Source organism: Crocodylus porosus, unplaced genomic scaffold (genome assembly GCF_001723895.1).
Source record: "Crocodylus porosus isolate Cpor-Errol unplaced genomic scaffold, CroPor_comp1, whole genome shotgun sequence".
NCBI lineage: Eukaryota > Metazoa > Chordata > Crocodylia > Crocodylidae > Crocodylus > Crocodylus porosus.
In genome coordinates, this window is record NW_017728922.1 from 17,342,050 (window position 1) to 17,359,332 (window position 17,283).

General features: G+C 56.7%; 2 protein-coding genes across 2 annotated transcripts; both read left to right on the forward strand.

The window, feature by feature from the left end:
- The first annotated feature begins 248 nt into the window (after positions 1 to 248).
- NPC1L1 (NPC1 like intracellular cholesterol transporter 1) lies at positions 249 to 13,905 on the forward strand. Its single transcript, XM_019539766.1, has 19 exons — positions 249 to 363; positions 2,046 to 3,586; positions 3,883 to 3,983; positions 8,691 to 8,863; positions 9,141 to 9,269; positions 9,505 to 9,687; positions 9,817 to 9,931; positions 10,097 to 10,224; positions 10,459 to 10,599; positions 10,708 to 10,797; positions 10,958 to 11,148; positions 11,258 to 11,385; positions 11,778 to 11,907; positions 11,996 to 12,051; positions 12,245 to 12,395; positions 12,506 to 12,737; positions 13,041 to 13,154; positions 13,322 to 13,484; positions 13,781 to 13,905. The coding sequence occupies exons 1-19, from the start codon at positions 262 to 264 to the stop codon at positions 13,903 to 13,905; spliced, it is 3,993 nt and encodes a 1,330-aa protein (XP_019395311.1). The 5' UTR covers positions 249 to 261.
- A 1,442-nt stretch (positions 13,906 to 15,347) lies between these two features.
- MRPS24 (mitochondrial ribosomal protein S24) lies at positions 15,348 to 16,848 on the forward strand. The gene is made up of 4 exons (XM_019539764.1): positions 15,348 to 15,426; positions 15,530 to 15,601; positions 15,815 to 15,926; positions 16,249 to 16,848. The coding sequence occupies exons 1-4, from the start codon at positions 15,403 to 15,405 to the stop codon at positions 16,530 to 16,532; spliced, it is 492 nt and encodes a 163-aa protein (XP_019395309.1). The 5' UTR covers positions 15,348 to 15,402; the 3' UTR covers positions 16,533 to 16,848.
- The last annotated feature ends 435 nt before the right edge of the window (positions 16,849 to 17,283 follow it).

The following is a 17,283-nucleotide window of genomic DNA, read 5'->3' on the forward strand; positions in this document are numbered from 1 at the left end:
TGACCCCAGATCAGGAAGGCTTCAGCCTTGGTAGGGGGTAAAGTGCCGGTTTCCCCTTCAGGTGCTTGGCACTGCCTGCATATGGCATGGCGGAAAGAGGAACACAGGCGTCTTTCCCTCCCCTGGGGTGGGAGCAGGGGCTCACCTGGTTCCCGTGGGTGGCTGGTTAATGATTCCTGGGATTTATGGGCCCAGCTGCTGCCTGATTGGCTCCAGGGCCATCAGGCCAGACCCGCTAATAGGAGAACAACAGCCCCATTAATGAGAAGACTTACAGGTGCCTGGCCCTCTTCTACCTACCTCCCTGCCAGGATGCCTGGGTCCCCTCTGGCCCTGGCACTGGTCTGTGCCTTCCTGGAACTGGTAAGTTCTGGCAGCTTGTGGGGAGAGGGAGACCTGGGGTCAGAGGTCAGGGCATATGGCAGAGGCTGGTCTGTCTATTAAGGGTGGGCGGATTCAGAGGTGGTGGGGGGAGGGGTCAAGGACAGGAGGCCAGGTTATGGGGACCCGGAGTGGTCGGTCCTGGGTTCGGGGGGGTGTGCAGGAGTGGCTGGGCTCGCAGTGGGAAGCTAAGGAAGTATGGACTGGATGAATGGACTGTAAGGTGGACAGAAAAGTGGCTGGAGAATCAGGCTCAGAGAGTGCTAATCAATGGCTCAATGTCCAGTTGGCAGCCTGTATCAAGTGGAGTGCCCCACGGCTCTGTCCTGGTGCTGGTTTTGTTCAGTGTCTTCACCAAGGACCTGAAAGATGGCATAGGGGGCAGCCTCAGCAAGTTTGCAGATGACACCAAGCCGGGGGGTGTAGTAGATATGCTGCAGGGTAGTGCTAGGATTCAGAATGATGTAGATAAATCGGAGAATTGGGCCAAAAGAAATCTCATGAGGTTCAACAAGGCTAAGTGCAAAGTCCTGCACTGAGGATGGGACAATCCCATACACCAGTACAGGCTGGGGGCTGACTGGCTGGGCAGCAGATCTGCAAAAAAAGACGGTTACAGTGGACAATAAGCTGAATATGAGCCAGCAGTGTGCCCTTGTAGCCAAGAAGGCTAACAGCATCCTGGGCTGCATTGGTAGGAATTGCCAGTAGGTCAAGGGAAGTGATTATTCCCCTCTACTGAGCACTGGTGAGGCCATATCTGGAGTACTGTGGGCCACGTACTGAGTTTTGGGCCATACTGCGTTTTGGGCACCCCATATAAAAAGGATGTGGACAAATTGGAGAGAGTCCAGCAGAGAGCAACGAAAATGGTGAGGGGGCTGGGGACTTAACTTATGAGGAAAGCCTGAGGGATCTGGCCTAAAAAGTCTAGAGAAGAGGAAACTGAGAGGGGGATTTAACAGCAGCCTTTAACTACTTAAAGAGGGCTTTGAAAGAGGATGGAGCTGGGCTGCTTTTGGTGGTGGCAAATGACAGAACAAGGAGCAACCACCTCAAGTTGCAGCAAGGGAAGTTTAGGTTAGATATTAGGAAACATGTTCCTCACTAGGAGGGTAGTGAAACTGGAGCAGGTTACCCAGAGAGGCAGTGGAAAGCCCATCTTTGGAGGCTTTCAACATGCGGCTAGACAAAGCTTTGGCTGGGATGATTTAGCTTGGAGCAGGGGGTTGGAGTAGATGACCTCCTGTGGTCCCTTCCAACCCTAATTCTCTGATTCTATGGGGGGTCAGAAGTCAGGTTAAGTCATCTATGGGCCCTGATCTCCCACGAGGAGTGGTCCAGGTTGGGGGTCAGGTATCAGAGGTCAAGTTGTATAAGGGTCTGGTCTCCCACTATGAGTAGCTTGCTTTAGCGTGGAGGTTAGGATGAGGTTGGGCTTGGGGGTCAGAGGTCAGGTGATCTAGGGTCTCTGATTTCTGCCCCCCCAGTAATGTTCCGAGTTGGGGGTCACAAGGCTAGTTATCAGGCCCCAGTAACACTGGGTGCCAGGGTAACATGGAGCGCCAGGAGGGGTCAGAGGTCACAGGTCAGTTCCCCCAACCAGGAATGGGTGGCTGCCGGGGTCAGAGTTCAGCGGCTCTTTCCTCCCCACCTTGCAATAGGCCTGGACAGCGACATCCACCGCAGCGTTGACCCCCATCCACCGCGCTGGCTACTGCTCCTTCTACGGCGAGTGTGGGCGCAACCCTGAAGTGAACGTCAGCCTGTTTCCCACCCAGGTGCCTTGCCTGGAAAATAGCCCAGCCCGCAAACTGTCAGCTGTGCACCTGGCCACCCTACGCCGTGTCTGCCCGATGCTGGAGGGCAGCCGAGCCTGCTGCTCGCTGGGGCAGCTCAATGCCCTGGAGACTAGCCTAGCGCTGTCGCGGGGCGTGCTGGCGCGCTGCCCGGCCTGCGCCCACAACTTTGCTGCTCTGCACTGCCACAACATCTGCAGCCCGGACCAGAGCCTCTTCACCAATGTCACCCGCGTTTTTGCTCGCTCTGGCATCGCTGCTGGCAGCTTTGCCGTGTTGGAGTATGATGGCTTCTACCAACAAGGCTTTGCCAGTGGTGCCTACACTTCGTGCCGCAACGTCCGGCTGCCAGCCACAGGTGGCTATGCCATAGCTGCCATGTGTGGCAAGTACGGCGTGACACTCTGCAGCCCCCAGCGCTGGCTGGACTTCCAAGGGGACACCAGCAACGGGTTGGCACCTTTGCGCATTCGCTTCCACCTCATCCCTGACGGTGCTCCAGGCCCTGGTGATGGCATGAAGCCCCTGGGGGTTGCGACAGCAGCTTGCCAGAGCCCTGTGGAGCCCGGCGGTGAGCCATGCTCGTGCCAGGACTGCCCGGCTGCTTGCCCCCCACTGCCACCGCTGCCGGAGCCCCCGGAGCCCTTTCATGTGGGTGTGATGGACGGGAACCTCTTTGTGGCCTGCGTGCTCTTCGCTGGGCTCTCAGTCACTTTCCTGGCCTGGAGAGGGTGGTGCTGGTGGCAGAGACGGGCCAGCAAGCCACCAGCTCCTAAGCCACAGAAGAAGGCACCGGAGAGAGGCAGGAAGTGTACAGAAGCTGCCCAGGCCCGGCTTGGAGCTGCCTTCCAGTGCTGGGGGGAGCTGGTAGCCAGCTACCCTGGCACGGTGCTCGCCGTGGCTGCTGCTGCCACGCTGGGCTGCTGCAGCGGGCTGGCCTTCTTGGAGCTGGTCACGGACCCAGTGGAGCTGTGGGCGGCACCGGGGAGCGAGGCACGGCAGGACAAGGCCTTCCACGACCGGCACTTTGGGCCCTTTTTCCGTACCAACCAGGTGTTCCTGACAGCCCCTGGGCGCCAGGGCGAGAGATACCACTCGCTGCTGCTGGGAGAGAGGAATTTTAGTGGGGTGCTGTCCCAGCCCGTGTTGCTGAAGCTGCTGGAGCTGCAGGAGAGGCTGCGGGACATAATGGTCTGGGCACCCCGGCACAAACACAATGTGACGCTGGTCGATGTGTGCTATGCGCCCCTCAACCCTGAGCAGCCTGGCCCCAGTGACTGCTGCGTCAACAGCCTGGCCCAGTACTTCCAGAGCAACCGCACCCGCCTGTTGCTCACGGCTGCCCAGAGTGTGGCTGGCGAGCACGGCACCGTGGACTGGAGGGACCATTTCCTCTACTGTGTCAAGTGCGGGCCCCCTGCCCCCAGCCCAGCCATGCCCCTCACTTCTAACCCACAGTCCCCTGCCCTGCCAGTGTCTCTCACTCCATACCCACAGCCCCCTGCCTCCCCCAGTGCCCCTCACTCCCAACCCACAGCCCTACACGACCCCCAGTCCTTGCCAGTGCCCCTCACTCATGGCCCTCACCCCCCCTGCTCCTCCCCAGCCCTGCTGGTGCCCCTCACTCCTGACCTGCAGCCCCCTGCTTCTCCTCAACCCTGCCAGAGGCACCATCCTCACACCCTGCCCTTGCCCCCCCCAGCTCGCCGCTGTCCTTCAAGGATATCACCAACCTGGAGCTAAGCTGCATGGCTGACTATGGAGCCCCCGTCTTCCCTTTCCTGGCTGTGGGCGGCTACTCTGGTGAGTCACAGCCTGGGGGCAGTGGGTGCAGGGGGCTGCAGGTTGGGAGCAAGGGCTACTGGCTCGGCTGTGGGGGCAGGGGGTTGTGAGTTGGGAGCGAGATAGACACAGGGGTCTCCTTCTACACGCCAGGCTAGGCATTGGAGTTCAATCTGGGCTGCAGTCAAGCCTGTCCCAGGCCTGCAGGTTTGGGGACAAACACTGGTGGTTTCTGGTCTTTTAGGGACTAGAAAGAACATGAAGTGAGAGCCTGATGCCAGGCAGCCATGGGTGTGCCAGGGAGCCCCGCATTAGAGCCAGGGCATCGCTGCTGCTACTGCTGCTTGCTCATTAACATATTATCATTGTCACCATCACTACTTGTGTTAGTTTATTCTCATTATCATCATTGTTGTCCTTATCACAACCCTTGTTGCTGTCACTGCTGCTATGATTGTGTTATGATGGTTATTGTAGTTATTATGGTCATTGTTATTGCTACTGTGATGATGTCATTCTTGTGGGCAGGCTCTGAGGTGTTGCTGCTGCTGCTGCCTTTATTGCTGTCATTGTTAATAACAGGCTGTACTGTATAGGATTTTATTGTGGCTTTATTATATTAGTCTCATATTATTATATTATATTAGTATAATATCTTGTATGTGGTTTTATTGTGGCTATATTATGTAGGTGTATAACATAGACTATATAATAATAGACTATATTGTATGTGGTTTTATTGTGGCTATATTGTATAAACTATATCTCTCTATAATATATAATACATAAATGTATAAAATATGGTCTATCATTATATAGTCTGTTATATGCATGTATATAATACAGCCACAATAAAAACATATACATATATAGAACCCTGTTCTACCTGGCACAAGTGTTGCAGGTCAGCTATCTGGTCTATACTATAAGCTTTATATAACACCCCAGTAAAACCATATAAAATATAGTCTATTATTATATGGTCTATTTTATATATGTACATAAAAACACAAAACCATATGCAATATAGTATCTTATTATATATCCTATAGTTTTATTGTGGTTTTTTTATACATGTATAAAATACACTATTTGATAATAAACTTATAGTTTCTATGATCATTTTATTATAAAGCTGTTATATTAGTATATAATATACTGGTGTTGTAGTATAATATGCCAGTAACAGACTATAACATAACACAATATCATATATTGGTGAATTGTATTGTACAATGTTGTACTGGATTATAATATATCGGTAACATAACATAACAGAATATACCAGTAACAGACTGTAACAACACAGTATCATATACCAGTATCCCATCCCATCCCAACCTATCCAATCCTATTTTATTGGATCATAATATACTGGTAATACAACACAACACAATGCAACACAACGTACTGGTATTGTATCATATTGTATCATATAGGTTCATAACTGAAGATACAAAGCAAGGGGAGCTACTCAGCAGCTACTTTGCCTCAGTCTTCACAGAAAAATTGGGGTGCAGTCATACCTTTAATAGGGATCATCTGGATAAGGAAGGGGGAAGCTGAGGGAGGAGATAACAAAAGAGCTGTTTGGAGAGCTTTTGTAGAGTCTGAATGAATTCAAGTCAGCAGGGCCAGATGAGCTTCATCCCGTGGTCCTGAAGGAACTGGCAGAGGAGATCTTGAAGCCCTTTGCAATGATCTGTATGAAATTGTGGGAGACTGACCAGGTACCATAGGGCTGGAGAAGGTCTAGTATAGTGCTTCTTTCTCAAAGAGGTGGACCTGCAGAACATTAGCCTCAGCTCAATACCTGGGAAGTTACTGGAGCAGATCCTAAGGAAGGCCACTGCAAGCGCCAGAAGGAGGAAGGGCTCATCACAAGCAGCCAGCATGGATTCACAACAAATTTGTCACAATTGACAAATTGTGTCAAACAAACTTGATCTCTTTCTTTCACCAAGTAATGACTTGTGTGGATGAAGGGAATGCTGTGGATATGGTGTATCAGGGCATCAGGAAGGTTTTTGACAAGCTCTGCATTACCTTATAAACAACTTGGAGAAGTGTGGGCTGGATAAAACTATTACCAGCTGGATAGACAACTGGCTCAATAGCCACAAGCAAAGGGTATTTGTTAATGGGTCCATGTCAGAATGGCAGGAGGTTTTGAGTGGAGTCCTACAAGGGTCTGTCCTGGGCCTGGTGTTCAATGTGTGTTTATTAACTATTTGGATGCTGGCCTAGGAGGCTTCTTGAGCAAGTCTGCAGATGACAAAACACTGGAAAGGTCTGTGAACATGAAGGATGAGAGTGCAATTCAGAAGTATCTCAGCAGATAAGAAAGGCAGGCTAGAGTTAACAGGATGAAGTTCAGTGCAGACAAATGCAAGGTGCTGCACCTTGGGATGAATAATCAAAAACACAAATACAAAATAGAAGACAACTGACTGGATGGGAGCTCTTTGGAAAAGGACTTGTGAGTCTTGTTACATCACAGACTGAATATGAGTCTGCAGTGTGATGCAGCCACTCAAAAGGCCATCAGTAGAAGCATCAGGTGCAAGACACAGGGGTGATTATGCCTCTCTACTTGGCACTGCTTAGGTATCATCTGCAGCAATGTGTGCAGTTCTGGGCTCCACAGATTAAAAAGGATGTGGAGAAGTTGGAAAGGATCCAGAGGCAGTGACAAAGATGATCAAGGCCTTGGAAGGCAAGTCATATGAGGAGAGGCTGAAGGAGCTGGGCATGTTCAACTTGTGGAAAAGATACTTAAGAGGGGACATGATGGCAGGCTTCGGAGGCTTGCAGGGCTGTCATAAAGAGGGAAAGCACCTTTTCTCTCTTGCTGCAGGGAGGAGGACATGGACCAATGACTTGGAAGTTGCAGCAAAGTAGGTTTAGATTGGAGATTCAGAAAAAATCCTTTAGCATTAGAGCAGAGAGGCTGTGGAATAGACATCCAGGGAAGCCTCTCCATCACTGGAGGTGTTCAAAAGTTTGGGCAAGCACTGGTTGAAGATGATCCAGGCATATCAATACCTATTTTCTACCCATGCTTTTGGGCTTTGTTGTTTGCTTCTGCCCCCTCTGCCCCCTTTATTTTTTCTGCTTCATGTGTTTAGGGTGTTTTTAAGCCTCTCAGTTGGGTTGTACCGATTTTCCTGCTGGGACCAAAGCTGGAGGGTCCTGGTTAGAGGGTCTTGCCGTTCTGCTCAGGGTTAGACAGATGCTGCATTGGGGTCAGAAAGGAATTTCCCCCCTTAGTCAGACCAGTATGGACTGGGGACAGGTTTGCTTTCCTTTGCAGCAGGGCTGTGGCCTTTTATCTGGGATGCCTTGAGCATAGATTGACAACATTTTATAGAAGCAGGACGTTGGCTGCAATGGTCCCCCTGCTTTACTTGTGGCAAATGCGGGTGTTAGGTCTATGGAGTGTCAGGATTTATGGTAGTCTTATATAGAGCTTAGATTATAGTTTGTATGGGATGGATTGGATAGGGCTGATGCTGCCTCAGGCAGGTGGTTGAACTAGATGCGACCTCTGGAGGTCCCTTGCAGCCCCACTTCTCTATAATATACTGGTAACGTAACAGAACAGAATATAGTATACCAGTAACATAACGTTAACATATCATATAATATACTATTGTATTGTATTGGATCACAGTATACTGGTAATGTAAAATAATATACCAGCAGGAAAATGTACCACAATGTAATATAGTATACCAGCATCATATAATATTGTATCATATCCTGTTGTATCGGATCATAATATACTGGCAGTCTAAGATAATATAATATGCACAATACAATAAGTTGGTAAGGTAATGCATCCTATAGTATCATACTGTACCATAATACACTGGTTATGCAACATAACATAATATATTGGTACCCTTTCAGATCATAATATACTGATCATGTAACACAACATAATATAATACGCTGGTAACATAATGCAACCTAATCTAATATGACATGACTGGAAATATAACATAACGGCTGGCATAACATAATATACCAGTAATGTAATGTAACACAGCTTAATTTACTGGTAATGTAATATTACATGCTGGTAACATGACAAAACCTAACATAGCATATAACATATAACATGACATAAGTTGAAACATAACTAGGGATCCTGGTTTTCTCTGATTTAAAAAAAATCCCCAATTTTTGGATTAAAAAAAAGTAACCCCAAATCACATTTGTCCATGATTAAAATGAAACACAATTATGTGTGTGTGTGTGTGTGTGTGTGTGTTTCATTTTACTCCTGGAAAAATGTGGATTTGGGGTTACATTTTTTAATCCAAAAATTGGGGATTTTTTTTCAATCGGAGAAAACTATAACATGTTACATATAACATTAAATTTAAATATAAGATGCAACCTATAACATATGTTATATAACATTATGTAAGTTTAACCATAACATATAACATAAGTTTAAATATAACGTAAGTTAAAATAAAATATAACTTGGCATAACATCACAGCAGTCATATAATGTAATATACCTTAACTGCTGGTAATGTAACACAGTGTAACATATAAATGTCCACATAACACACCATGCCACACCATACCTTAGCAGTCATGTAACAGCACAGTGTCACGTAATAGCATAATACTGTAGCATATAAAATATAATAACTACAACACAACCCATGTGCCTGCCCTATCACGTGCGTGACACTGGCATGGTGTACATAGGGGAGAAATACTCAGAGGCTGAGGCCCTGATCCTGACCTTCTCGCTCAACAACTACCCCCGGGATGACCCGCGCTTTGAGTGGGCACTGCTGTGGGAGAAGCGGTTTCTCGAGATCCTGCAGGACTTCCAGCGCGAGCATGCTGGCAACCTCTCCGTGGCCTACATGGCAGAGGTATGGAGGGGTGGCTGGTGCCCCTCACTCCTGATCCACAGCCCCTCTGCCAAGTGGAACAGAGGTGCCAGTCTTTCAGGGGTACTGGCAGGAGGGTGCTGCAGGTCAAGAGTGAGGGGCACCGGTGGCGGGGTGGAGATTGAGGGGCATCAGCAGGGCTGGGGCAGGCAGGGGACTCTGGGTTAGGAATGAGGGGCACCAGTAAGACTGGGGGGGGCAGGGAGTGAGGGGCAATGGGGGGTCCCGCCAACTTCAACCCTTTCTCTACCCCCTCCAGCGCTCACTGGAGGACGAGATCAACCGTACAACAGCTGAGGACCTGCCCATCTTTGCCATCAGCTATCTTGTTGTCTTCCTCTACATTGCCCTAGCTCTGGCCAATTACTCCAGCTGCCGCCATATCCTGGTATGGGCACCTGGAGCAGATCTGGAGGTTGGGGGCACTCCCTGGGGGGCTCCAGAGCATATTTGGGCACATAGGAGGGTGCCCCCTGCTGAACACATCCCTGCAAGGCAAGGGAGAGGGCACCCCTGGTGCTGTGCCACCCAGCCTCCTGGAGGCAGCTCCCGCTACTGCGCCCATTCCATCACCAGCCAGCCTGGGAGTGGGAGCCCCTGTACTATCCTGCCTCTCCCTGCAGGTGGACTCCAAGATGACGCTGGGGCTGGGGGGGGTGCTGGTGGTGCTGTGTGCTGTGGGGTCAGCCATGGGGCTCTGCGCCTACATGGGGTTGCCCTCGTCCCTCATTATCGTGGAGGTGCTGCCCTTCCTCCTGCTTGCCGTGGGCGCTGACAACATCTTCATCTTTGTGCTGGAGTTCCAGGTAAGGCTTCTTGCTCCCAACCCGCAGCACTCCCCTGGCACCACCCGTGCCCTTCACTCCTGACCCGCAGCTCCCTGCCCCTCTGCTGGCCTGGCCAGTGCCCCCGAACCCCTTCCCTTGTGTTGGCAGAGGTCAGAGCGGGGTGTGGGCGAGAGCCGGGAGCAGCACATCGGGCGGATACTGGGCAACGTGGCCCCGAGCATGCTGCTGTGCAGCCTCTCCGAGGCCGTCTGCTTCTTTCTGGGTGAGTGCGGCTGTGGGTCAGGAGCGAGGGGTGCTGGGTGGGCTGGTGTGAGCAGGGGGCTGCAGGTTGGGAATGAGGGGCACTGGTAGGGCTGGGGTGGGGAGGAAGCTGCAAGTTGGTAGCTGGGGGAGTGGGCTTGACTGACACCCCGCTCCCCCAATGCAGGGGCACTGACCCAGATGCCGGCGGTCCGGTCCTTCGCACTCTCGGCCGGTGTTGCTGTTGTGCTTGACTTCCTGCTCCAGATCTCGGCTTTTGTGGCGCTGGTGGCGCTGGATGCCCGCAGGCAGGAGGTGCTGCCTTGGCCTTGTGGGGGCTCAGTGCTGAGGAGGGAATGGGGGGGGCCTCCAGCCTGGGGGCAGCCAGTGGGGGGGAGGGGGCTGTAGGCTGCACAGTGTGGAGTGAGGGGCACCAGCAGGTCCCAGGCTGGGACTGGGGGTACAAGGCTTTAGGGGGCAGGGGTGGGGGGCAGGCTGCAGGGAACCAGGATCTTGGTGCAGCCCAGCCATGCTCCCCTGACCCCGCAGGCCGGGCGCTGGGATGTGTGCTGCTGCTGCTGCAGCTGCCAGAAGGGCCAGAGGGGCTGGCAGGGCTCAGAGCTGCTGCGGCCGCTGATGCACCGCTACTACGCCCCGGCCCTGCTGCACCAGTACGTGCGGCCAGTCGTGGTGAGTGCGGGCTGTGCGACCCAGGTGTCTAGGGGCTGGGTGGGCAAGGTAGAAGGGATCTAGGGCCTGGCTCCCCTCTTTTTTCCCCCCCCCCCCCCGTGCCCCCAGATGCTGCTTTTCTCCTTCCTCTTCTGCACTGGCCTCTACTTCACGCTGCAGCTGGAAGTGGGGCTGGACCAGGAGCTGGCACTGCCTGAGGTGACCCCTGTCCCCCAGCCCGCGGGTGCTCCTCTCTCAACCCACAGCCCCCTGGACCCCCCAACCCCATTGATGTCCCTTGGTCCTGACCCCCAGCTCCCTCACCACCCCCTGCCCCTCCCTCCTGACCCCCAGCCTTGATGGCCCTGCCCCCCCCCAGGACTCATACCTCGTGCAGTACTTTGAGGCGCTGAACCAGTACTTCATGGTGGGTGTCCCCACCTTCTTCATCACCACGTCTGGCTACAACTTCTCCTCGACTGCCGGCATTGACGGCATCTGCTCCAGCACTGGCTGCAACAACAATTCGCTCATGCAGAAGATCCAGTACGCTGCCGAGTTCCCCAACGTGTAAGTGCAGGGCCCCTCCCTCCCGGCCTGCAGCCCCCACAGTGCCCCTCATTTCCAATCCACAGCCCCCTTCCTAAGGGTGTCATCCCTCCACTCCCCCACCCCCCAGCTCGTACCTGGCCATCCCAGCCACATCCTGGGTGGATGACTACCTTGACTGGCTCAACCCCACGTCTGGCTGCTGCCGCATCCATGTCTTTGGGCCCAAGAAGGGACAGTTCTGCCCCGCCACAGACTGTGAGTACCCCCTAGGTTAATGCCCCTCCCCAGGGCATGGAGGAGGCTAAAGGGACAGTGCCCTTCCAGTGCTCTGGACTGGGCATCGCCTGACCTGTGGCACTGAATGGGGTTAACCACGCTGCACCCCCTGCCCTGCTGGGGAGTGGGTGTAGAGGGGGTGGGGCACTGGGAGGGCTCACCTGTGCCCAGGGGGAGGGCTTGCTCTGGGGGGGGCACTAAGGGACATTGGGGAGCACAGGAGGGATTGGGGGTGCACTAGGAGGCACTGGGGGTCCTGGGGCACACTGGTGTGACACTGGGGGGCACTTGGGGGCTTTGGGTGGCATTGGGAAGCATAGGTGGGACATGAGGGTGCAGGTGCCCACTCTCTGGTCTGACCTTGCCCCCAGCCTCGCTGAGCTGCCTCCTGGGCAAGTGCCAGGCAGGCGGGAGACCAGGTGCCCGCCCATCACCCACTGACTTTGACCACTTCCTGCCCTGGTTCCTGGGTGACCAGCCTACCCTGCAGTGCCCCAAGGGGTAGGTGCCCACTGGGGGGCGGTACTGGGGGCACCCACCAGTGGGCTGGCTGTGCCCGCTCACCTCTATCCATCTGTCCCTGGTGCAGTGGCCTCGGTGCCTACAACACTGCGGTGGATGTTGGTCCTGGTGGCGAGATCCTGGGTGAGTGGTGGGTATCACTGGGGGCACCGCCAGTGTGGACCAGGGGCTGGGGGACTGGGCACTGTGAGGGGCAGGGCAGGAGGCTCAGGGCTGCGACCACCACGTGCACAGGCTTCCAGGAGCAGGGTGGGTGTGGGGGGCTCTGGCTGCCTATAGCAGGGGCTCCGGTGCCTGCTGATGCCTGGTCCCACAGCGTCACGGTTCATGGCTTACCACAAGCCGCTGCGCAACTCCCGGGAGTTCACGGCGGCGCTGGCAGCCGCCCGGGCACTGGCTGCTAACATCACAGCTTCCATGCGCCGTGTGCCTGGCACTGATCCAAGCTTCCGTGTCTTCTCCTACTCGTGAGTCCAGGACGGAGGGGTGCTGGGGGTGGGTGCCACATGGGGGCCCTGCAGGACTCCCTGGTGGTCCTGGGACGGGCGAGTGCTGAGTGGGGCTGGGCGGCCGGCAGGCTGCCCTACGTGTTTTATGAGCAGTACCTGAGCATCGTGGGCGAGGGGCTGTTCACGCTGGGACTGTGCCTGGTGCCCACCTTTGCTGTCAGCTGCCTGCTGCTGGGTTTGGAGCTGCGCCTGGGCCTGGCCAACCTGGTGGCCGTGCTGTCTGTGCTGGTGGGCACTGGTGGTGCCATGGCTCTCTGGAGCATCCCCTACAATGCTGTCGCCCTCGTCAACCTCGTTGCGGTGTGTTGCCCTGACCTCTGAACCCCGATCCCCACTCTGTGACCCTGAGCCTCCTCCATGCCCCCACCCCTGCCCTGATGCACCATACCCCAGTATGTCTCTTATACCCCCCCTCAGCTGCTATGTCCTTCCCTGGCACTGCCCCTTGCTCCCTCTCACCCTCCCTCCTACCCCCTACAGGACACCTTATATGCCCTGGCACAGCCCTGTGCCCCCCAGCTACCCCAATCCCAGCTCTGAGCTGGCCCTAGCCCTGGCAGGTGGTGCCCACAGCCACCAATACTTCCTATGCCTCCCCTGCAGACTGTGGGCATCTCAGTGGAGTTCACATCCCATATCACCCACTCCTTTGCTGTCAGCACCCAGCCAGGGCGCCTGGAGCGCGTCAAAGAAGCCACCGTGGACATGGGCAGCGCTGTGAGTGCCTGCTGGTCATGGGGGGCACAGGCAGCTCAGGGCTGGCTGGGGGGAGATGCCAGGCTCTAGGGCACGGGGAGGGGGCACAGTTCTGGCCTGGTGGGGAGATGGAAGGGCGTGGGGGCAGGGCAGGGGTTGCCACTTGCCCTCTTATCCCTGCCCCGCAGGTGGTGGCAGGTGTGGCCATGACCAACCTGCCAGGCATCGTGGTGCTGGCATTCGCACGGGCACAGTTGGTGCAGATCTTTTTCTTCCGCCTCAACCTCATCGTCACACTACTGGGCCTGGTCCATGGGCTAGTACTGCTGCCCGTGCTACTCAGCTACTTCGGTGCGGGCATGGGACTGGACCAGGGGGCTGGAGCTGGGGTAGGGGGCACAGTGGGGGACACAGGGGGCTAAGACAGGGGCATGAGGAGGGCCCAGGGGGCATGGGGAAGGAGCTGGACCTGGGGTCAGGGGTGGAGACAGGGACTGTGGCACAAAGGGGGAGCCAGATAGCATGGGGTTGGGGGGCGAAGGTTTGCTCTCGGTATGGGGGGCACAGGTTGGGGGCTGGGATAGGGTGTATGGGGTTTGGGCTGGGGGCCCAGTGGATGCCCAGCCCTGACTCTGCTGTGCCCGCAGGCCCCCCCCCACTGATGAGCCTGTCCCCAGTGAAGACCTTGGCCAACACCAGCACCAGCACCAGCCCTGGCACCCAGCCCCCTGAGGACCCCAGCAAGGAGCCCCCCATGCCCCCCCAGGCCTGAGCCCCACCTCCCCAGGGCTGCCAGGGCCTGGGTGGGCAGGGGAAACCAGTGCTGTCCCGGACTCCTGGGTTCTGTTTGGGGCGGTGCCCCCAGGCCAGGCCAGGCCCTTGGGGTAATAAAGGCTGGTGATTTGTCCTGGCAAAGTCTCTGCTTATCCCTGTCTGTGCCTTGGGGAGGGAAGCCAAGCGTCTGAGGCCCCAGGCAGGACGAACCCAGAGACGCTGGCCGCCTGGGCTCTGTGCCAGCGGTGGGTGGCTCTGGGAGCCCAGGCGCCTGGGTTCTGTCCCAACTGGGAAGGAGTCCTAGGATGCTGGACACCGGGTCCTATCCAGACTGGGGCGGGTTGGGTCAGGGAGCCTGGACTCCTGGGTTCTGGCCTGGATGGGGGAAGAGGTTGTTCCAGGAGCCAAGAGCCCTGGCTTACCATCTGTCCGGGTTCTCCCAGCCATGTCCTCTTTTTGAGCCCTCTGATCTCCATCCGGGTGGGTTTTTTAAATCTGCTGAAACGTCCAGGATTTTCCTTTGCTCTACTGCTGGGAGCGGGGAGCACAGCCGGACCTGCCTGCGGCTTGTGGAGGCGGCTGACCTAAGCGGTGCAGCCTGCTGCCTCCGATCGCCTCCCCTTGCTCCCACCCTGATTATCCCCTACCCCAGCTACCCACCCTGGACATTTGGGCAGGGCAGGGGGTGAGCGCAAGGGCTGCAACAGGGCAGGGGGACGGCTGCCTGCCCCTCCAGCGGGGGAAATGGGGGGTGGGGGGGCAGCAGGGAACCCTGTGGCCCGGCAGCAGCACAGGGACTGGTGCCTGTGCTCTGGGGGCTGAACCGCCACGGTGGGGGGTGAGGTGGAAAGGCGGCACTTCAGCCCTATCCCAGGGTGGGGGTGCCACAAGCCTCCCTTCCTCCTCCCTCCAGCCAGCGCATGAATCGGAGCCACCCCGCTCCGGTCGGGCATGACAGGCTGTCTGGCAGGGCGGGGGCGGGGGGGCTGCGGGTCGGGAGCGAAGGGCACCATCACGGCCTGGGGGAAGGGTACTGCGGGCTAGGAGTGAGGGGCAGTGGCAGAGCTGCGGCTTTTCAGCGAGGGGCAGCAGAATGGGCAGGGGCAGGGCACTGCCCCCCCGACATGTGTCCTCTTCTTAGGACCTGGAGATACGGTACCCCGGACACGCGGGCTGTGCGAGCTGGGGGGTCTGGGAGCGCAGACGCCCGGGCTCTGTCCTGGCGCGGGTGGGACGGAGGCTCCGATGCCCGGGTTGTCTCCGGCGGGGCGGGGAGAGTCTGCACAGCGCAGCACACGCCGCCCTCACCCCGGCCCGGCCCACGGTGCGACGACCTCCCCACCCCCAGCGGTGGTTCAGGCCAACGAGCCCCTTCCCCCGCGGCCGCCTGAGGATACTTCCGCCCTCGCTCTGCTCACGCGCCGCCAGGCGGAACCATTTGTTCCTGCAGGGGCGGGGCCTGCAGTAATTGCAGCCAAGGGTGGCGCGTTCCAAGATGGCGGTACCCCTGTGTCGGCAGGTGTGGGGGCTCGTGCGCCTGGAATCGCTTCGGGGTGGGGGTGGGGGAGTGCTCGGGCGCTTGGGTTCCGTGCCCCGCGGCCGACGCTGTGCTCTGCCCCTAGGTTGCCACCCGGAGCTGCCTGACCTGGCCCCTGCCCCGCCGGACCTTGCACGCCAGCTCCGTCTGCCCCAAGGTGGGAGCCCGCCTGCCCTGGGGGGGCTCTGGGTCTGGTGGCGGGGTGCGCTCAGCCTAGCCCAGAGGAGCCCGGACTCCTTGTTTCTTCACTGAGCTTTTCCTGGAGGGGAGGAGGGTGTATCGCCCTGCCTCAGTTTCCCCGTATAGGGGTTGGGTTCTGCCCTGGGGAGGGGAATGGACCGGGGGTCACTGGTTCTTTTGCCCCCCCCAGAACTGGGCGGCCCGGGTGCGCGCAGGTTCGGGGAAGAAGCCGGTGACCTATGAGGCTGCCCATGCGCCGCACCACATTGCCCACCGCAAGGGCTGGTTGTCTGCGCACACCAGTAAGTGCCCCCCAGCCCCAACCCCAACCCTTCCCTCTTGAGGCCATGACTCCACCCAGGCTTTGGCTGCCCCCCAACTTGTTCCTGGGCCCTGGTGCTCCCCTGCTTTCCCCTCCTGCTGGCTTTTGACTTGCCCCGTGGTCCCTGATTCCCCCTGGGGCTTTTGGTGGACCCCCTAAGCAGTGGTTTCTCCCTCTCGTCCCTCATTCACTCCCTGTTGGACTTCAGGTGCCCCAGGTCCTGATTATCCCCTACCCCAGCTACCCACCCCCACACCCCATTACTTTTTGATTTGCCCCGGGGTTTCTAATTTCCCCCGCAGGCAACCTGGACGGCGAGGAGGGCGCAGCGGAGCGCGTGGTGGAGGATGTCTTCATCCGTCGCTTCATCTATGGCACCTTCCCGGGCCTCCTGGCACAGGAGCCAGTGCTGAAGCGCCGTGCCAATGTGCTGATAATCTGCCTGGTGCTGTTCCAGAACGTGATGCCAACCAACATGTACTTCCTGGCCGCCTACACAGAGACACTGCTCTCTCACTTCTACAAGTGCCCCGTCAAGCTGGAGCTCCAGACCGTAGCCAACCGTCCAGTCTACAAGTTTCTGTAGGGGGTGGGTGCCATCATTGACCTGTGTGATCCCATGTGGTGCAACCAAGGGGCATTGTGGATCCATGGGATTCCCCCCTTGTGACACCATGGACCTATGTGATCCTGTGGTGCCACTAGGGTGCTCTGTCAGTCGGTGGGGTGCCCCTCACTCCTGACCTGCTGGTACTACTCTGCATCCCATCTGACACCACCAGGGGGTGCTGGTTGCCACCCAGACCCCCCTCCCACTTCCCCACCCCCACCGGCACTGTTGTTCCAAGCCAGGGCAGGGCCAGATGTGCTAGGGCAATAAAAGGACTGAGCTGGCAAGGTGTGTGCCCTGGTGTGTTGGTGCCGGTTTGGTGCCAGGTAGGGTTGGAAGGGGCAAGGGGTTGGGGTGAGTAATGGACCCTGGCTTAGGTCTGGTGCGCACCCTCCCAGTATGCCCCTGCTTTGTGTGGGGGCTGGGGAGATGCCCCTGTGGTGGGCAAGTGAGATCCAGCTGGGCCCCCACAGGATGCCCGTAGGTGCCCCATGGGGGCACATAAGAGTGAGTGGGCCGGTATGCCTGTGTTCTTTCCTTAGCTCTGAGGGCACTGGGCCTCTAGGAGGGGACAGGTTGGGGGGTTGAAGCAGTGGAGCTGGGGGCCTAGATGCTTGAGTTCTTTCCTGCTTTGTGGAGGGGAGTGGGACCTGTGGGATTATTGCTGGGAGCCTGGACGCCTGCGTTCTCTCCAGCTCTGGAAGCAAAAAGGACTCGAGGGACTAGT

Excerpts from the sequence above, each read along its gene's own strand:
- NPC1L1 (XM_019539766.1), top strand. The coding sequence starts at position 262 with ATGAGAAGACTTACAGGTGCCTGGCCCTCTTCTACCTACCTCCCTGCC. Across the intron at positions 9,270-9,504 it reads CCAGCTGCCGCCATATCCTG|GTGGACTCCAAGATGACGCT; the intron begins GTATGGGCACCT and ends CTCTCCCTGCAG. Across the intron at positions 12,738-13,040 it reads CCCTCGTCAACCTCGTTGCG|ACTGTGGGCATCTCAGTGGA; the intron begins GTGTGTTGCCCT and ends CCTCCCCTGCAG.
- MRPS24 (XM_019539764.1), top strand. The coding sequence starts at position 15,403 with ATGGCGGTACCCCTGTGTCGGCAG. Across the intron at positions 15,602-15,814 it reads CCAGCTCCGTCTGCCCCAAG|AACTGGGCGGCCCGGGTGCG; the intron begins GTGGGAGCCCGC and ends TGCCCCCCCCAG. Across the intron at positions 15,927-16,248 it reads CTGGTTGTCTGCGCACACCA|GCAACCTGGACGGCGAGGAG; the intron begins GTAAGTGCCCCC and ends TTTCCCCCGCAG.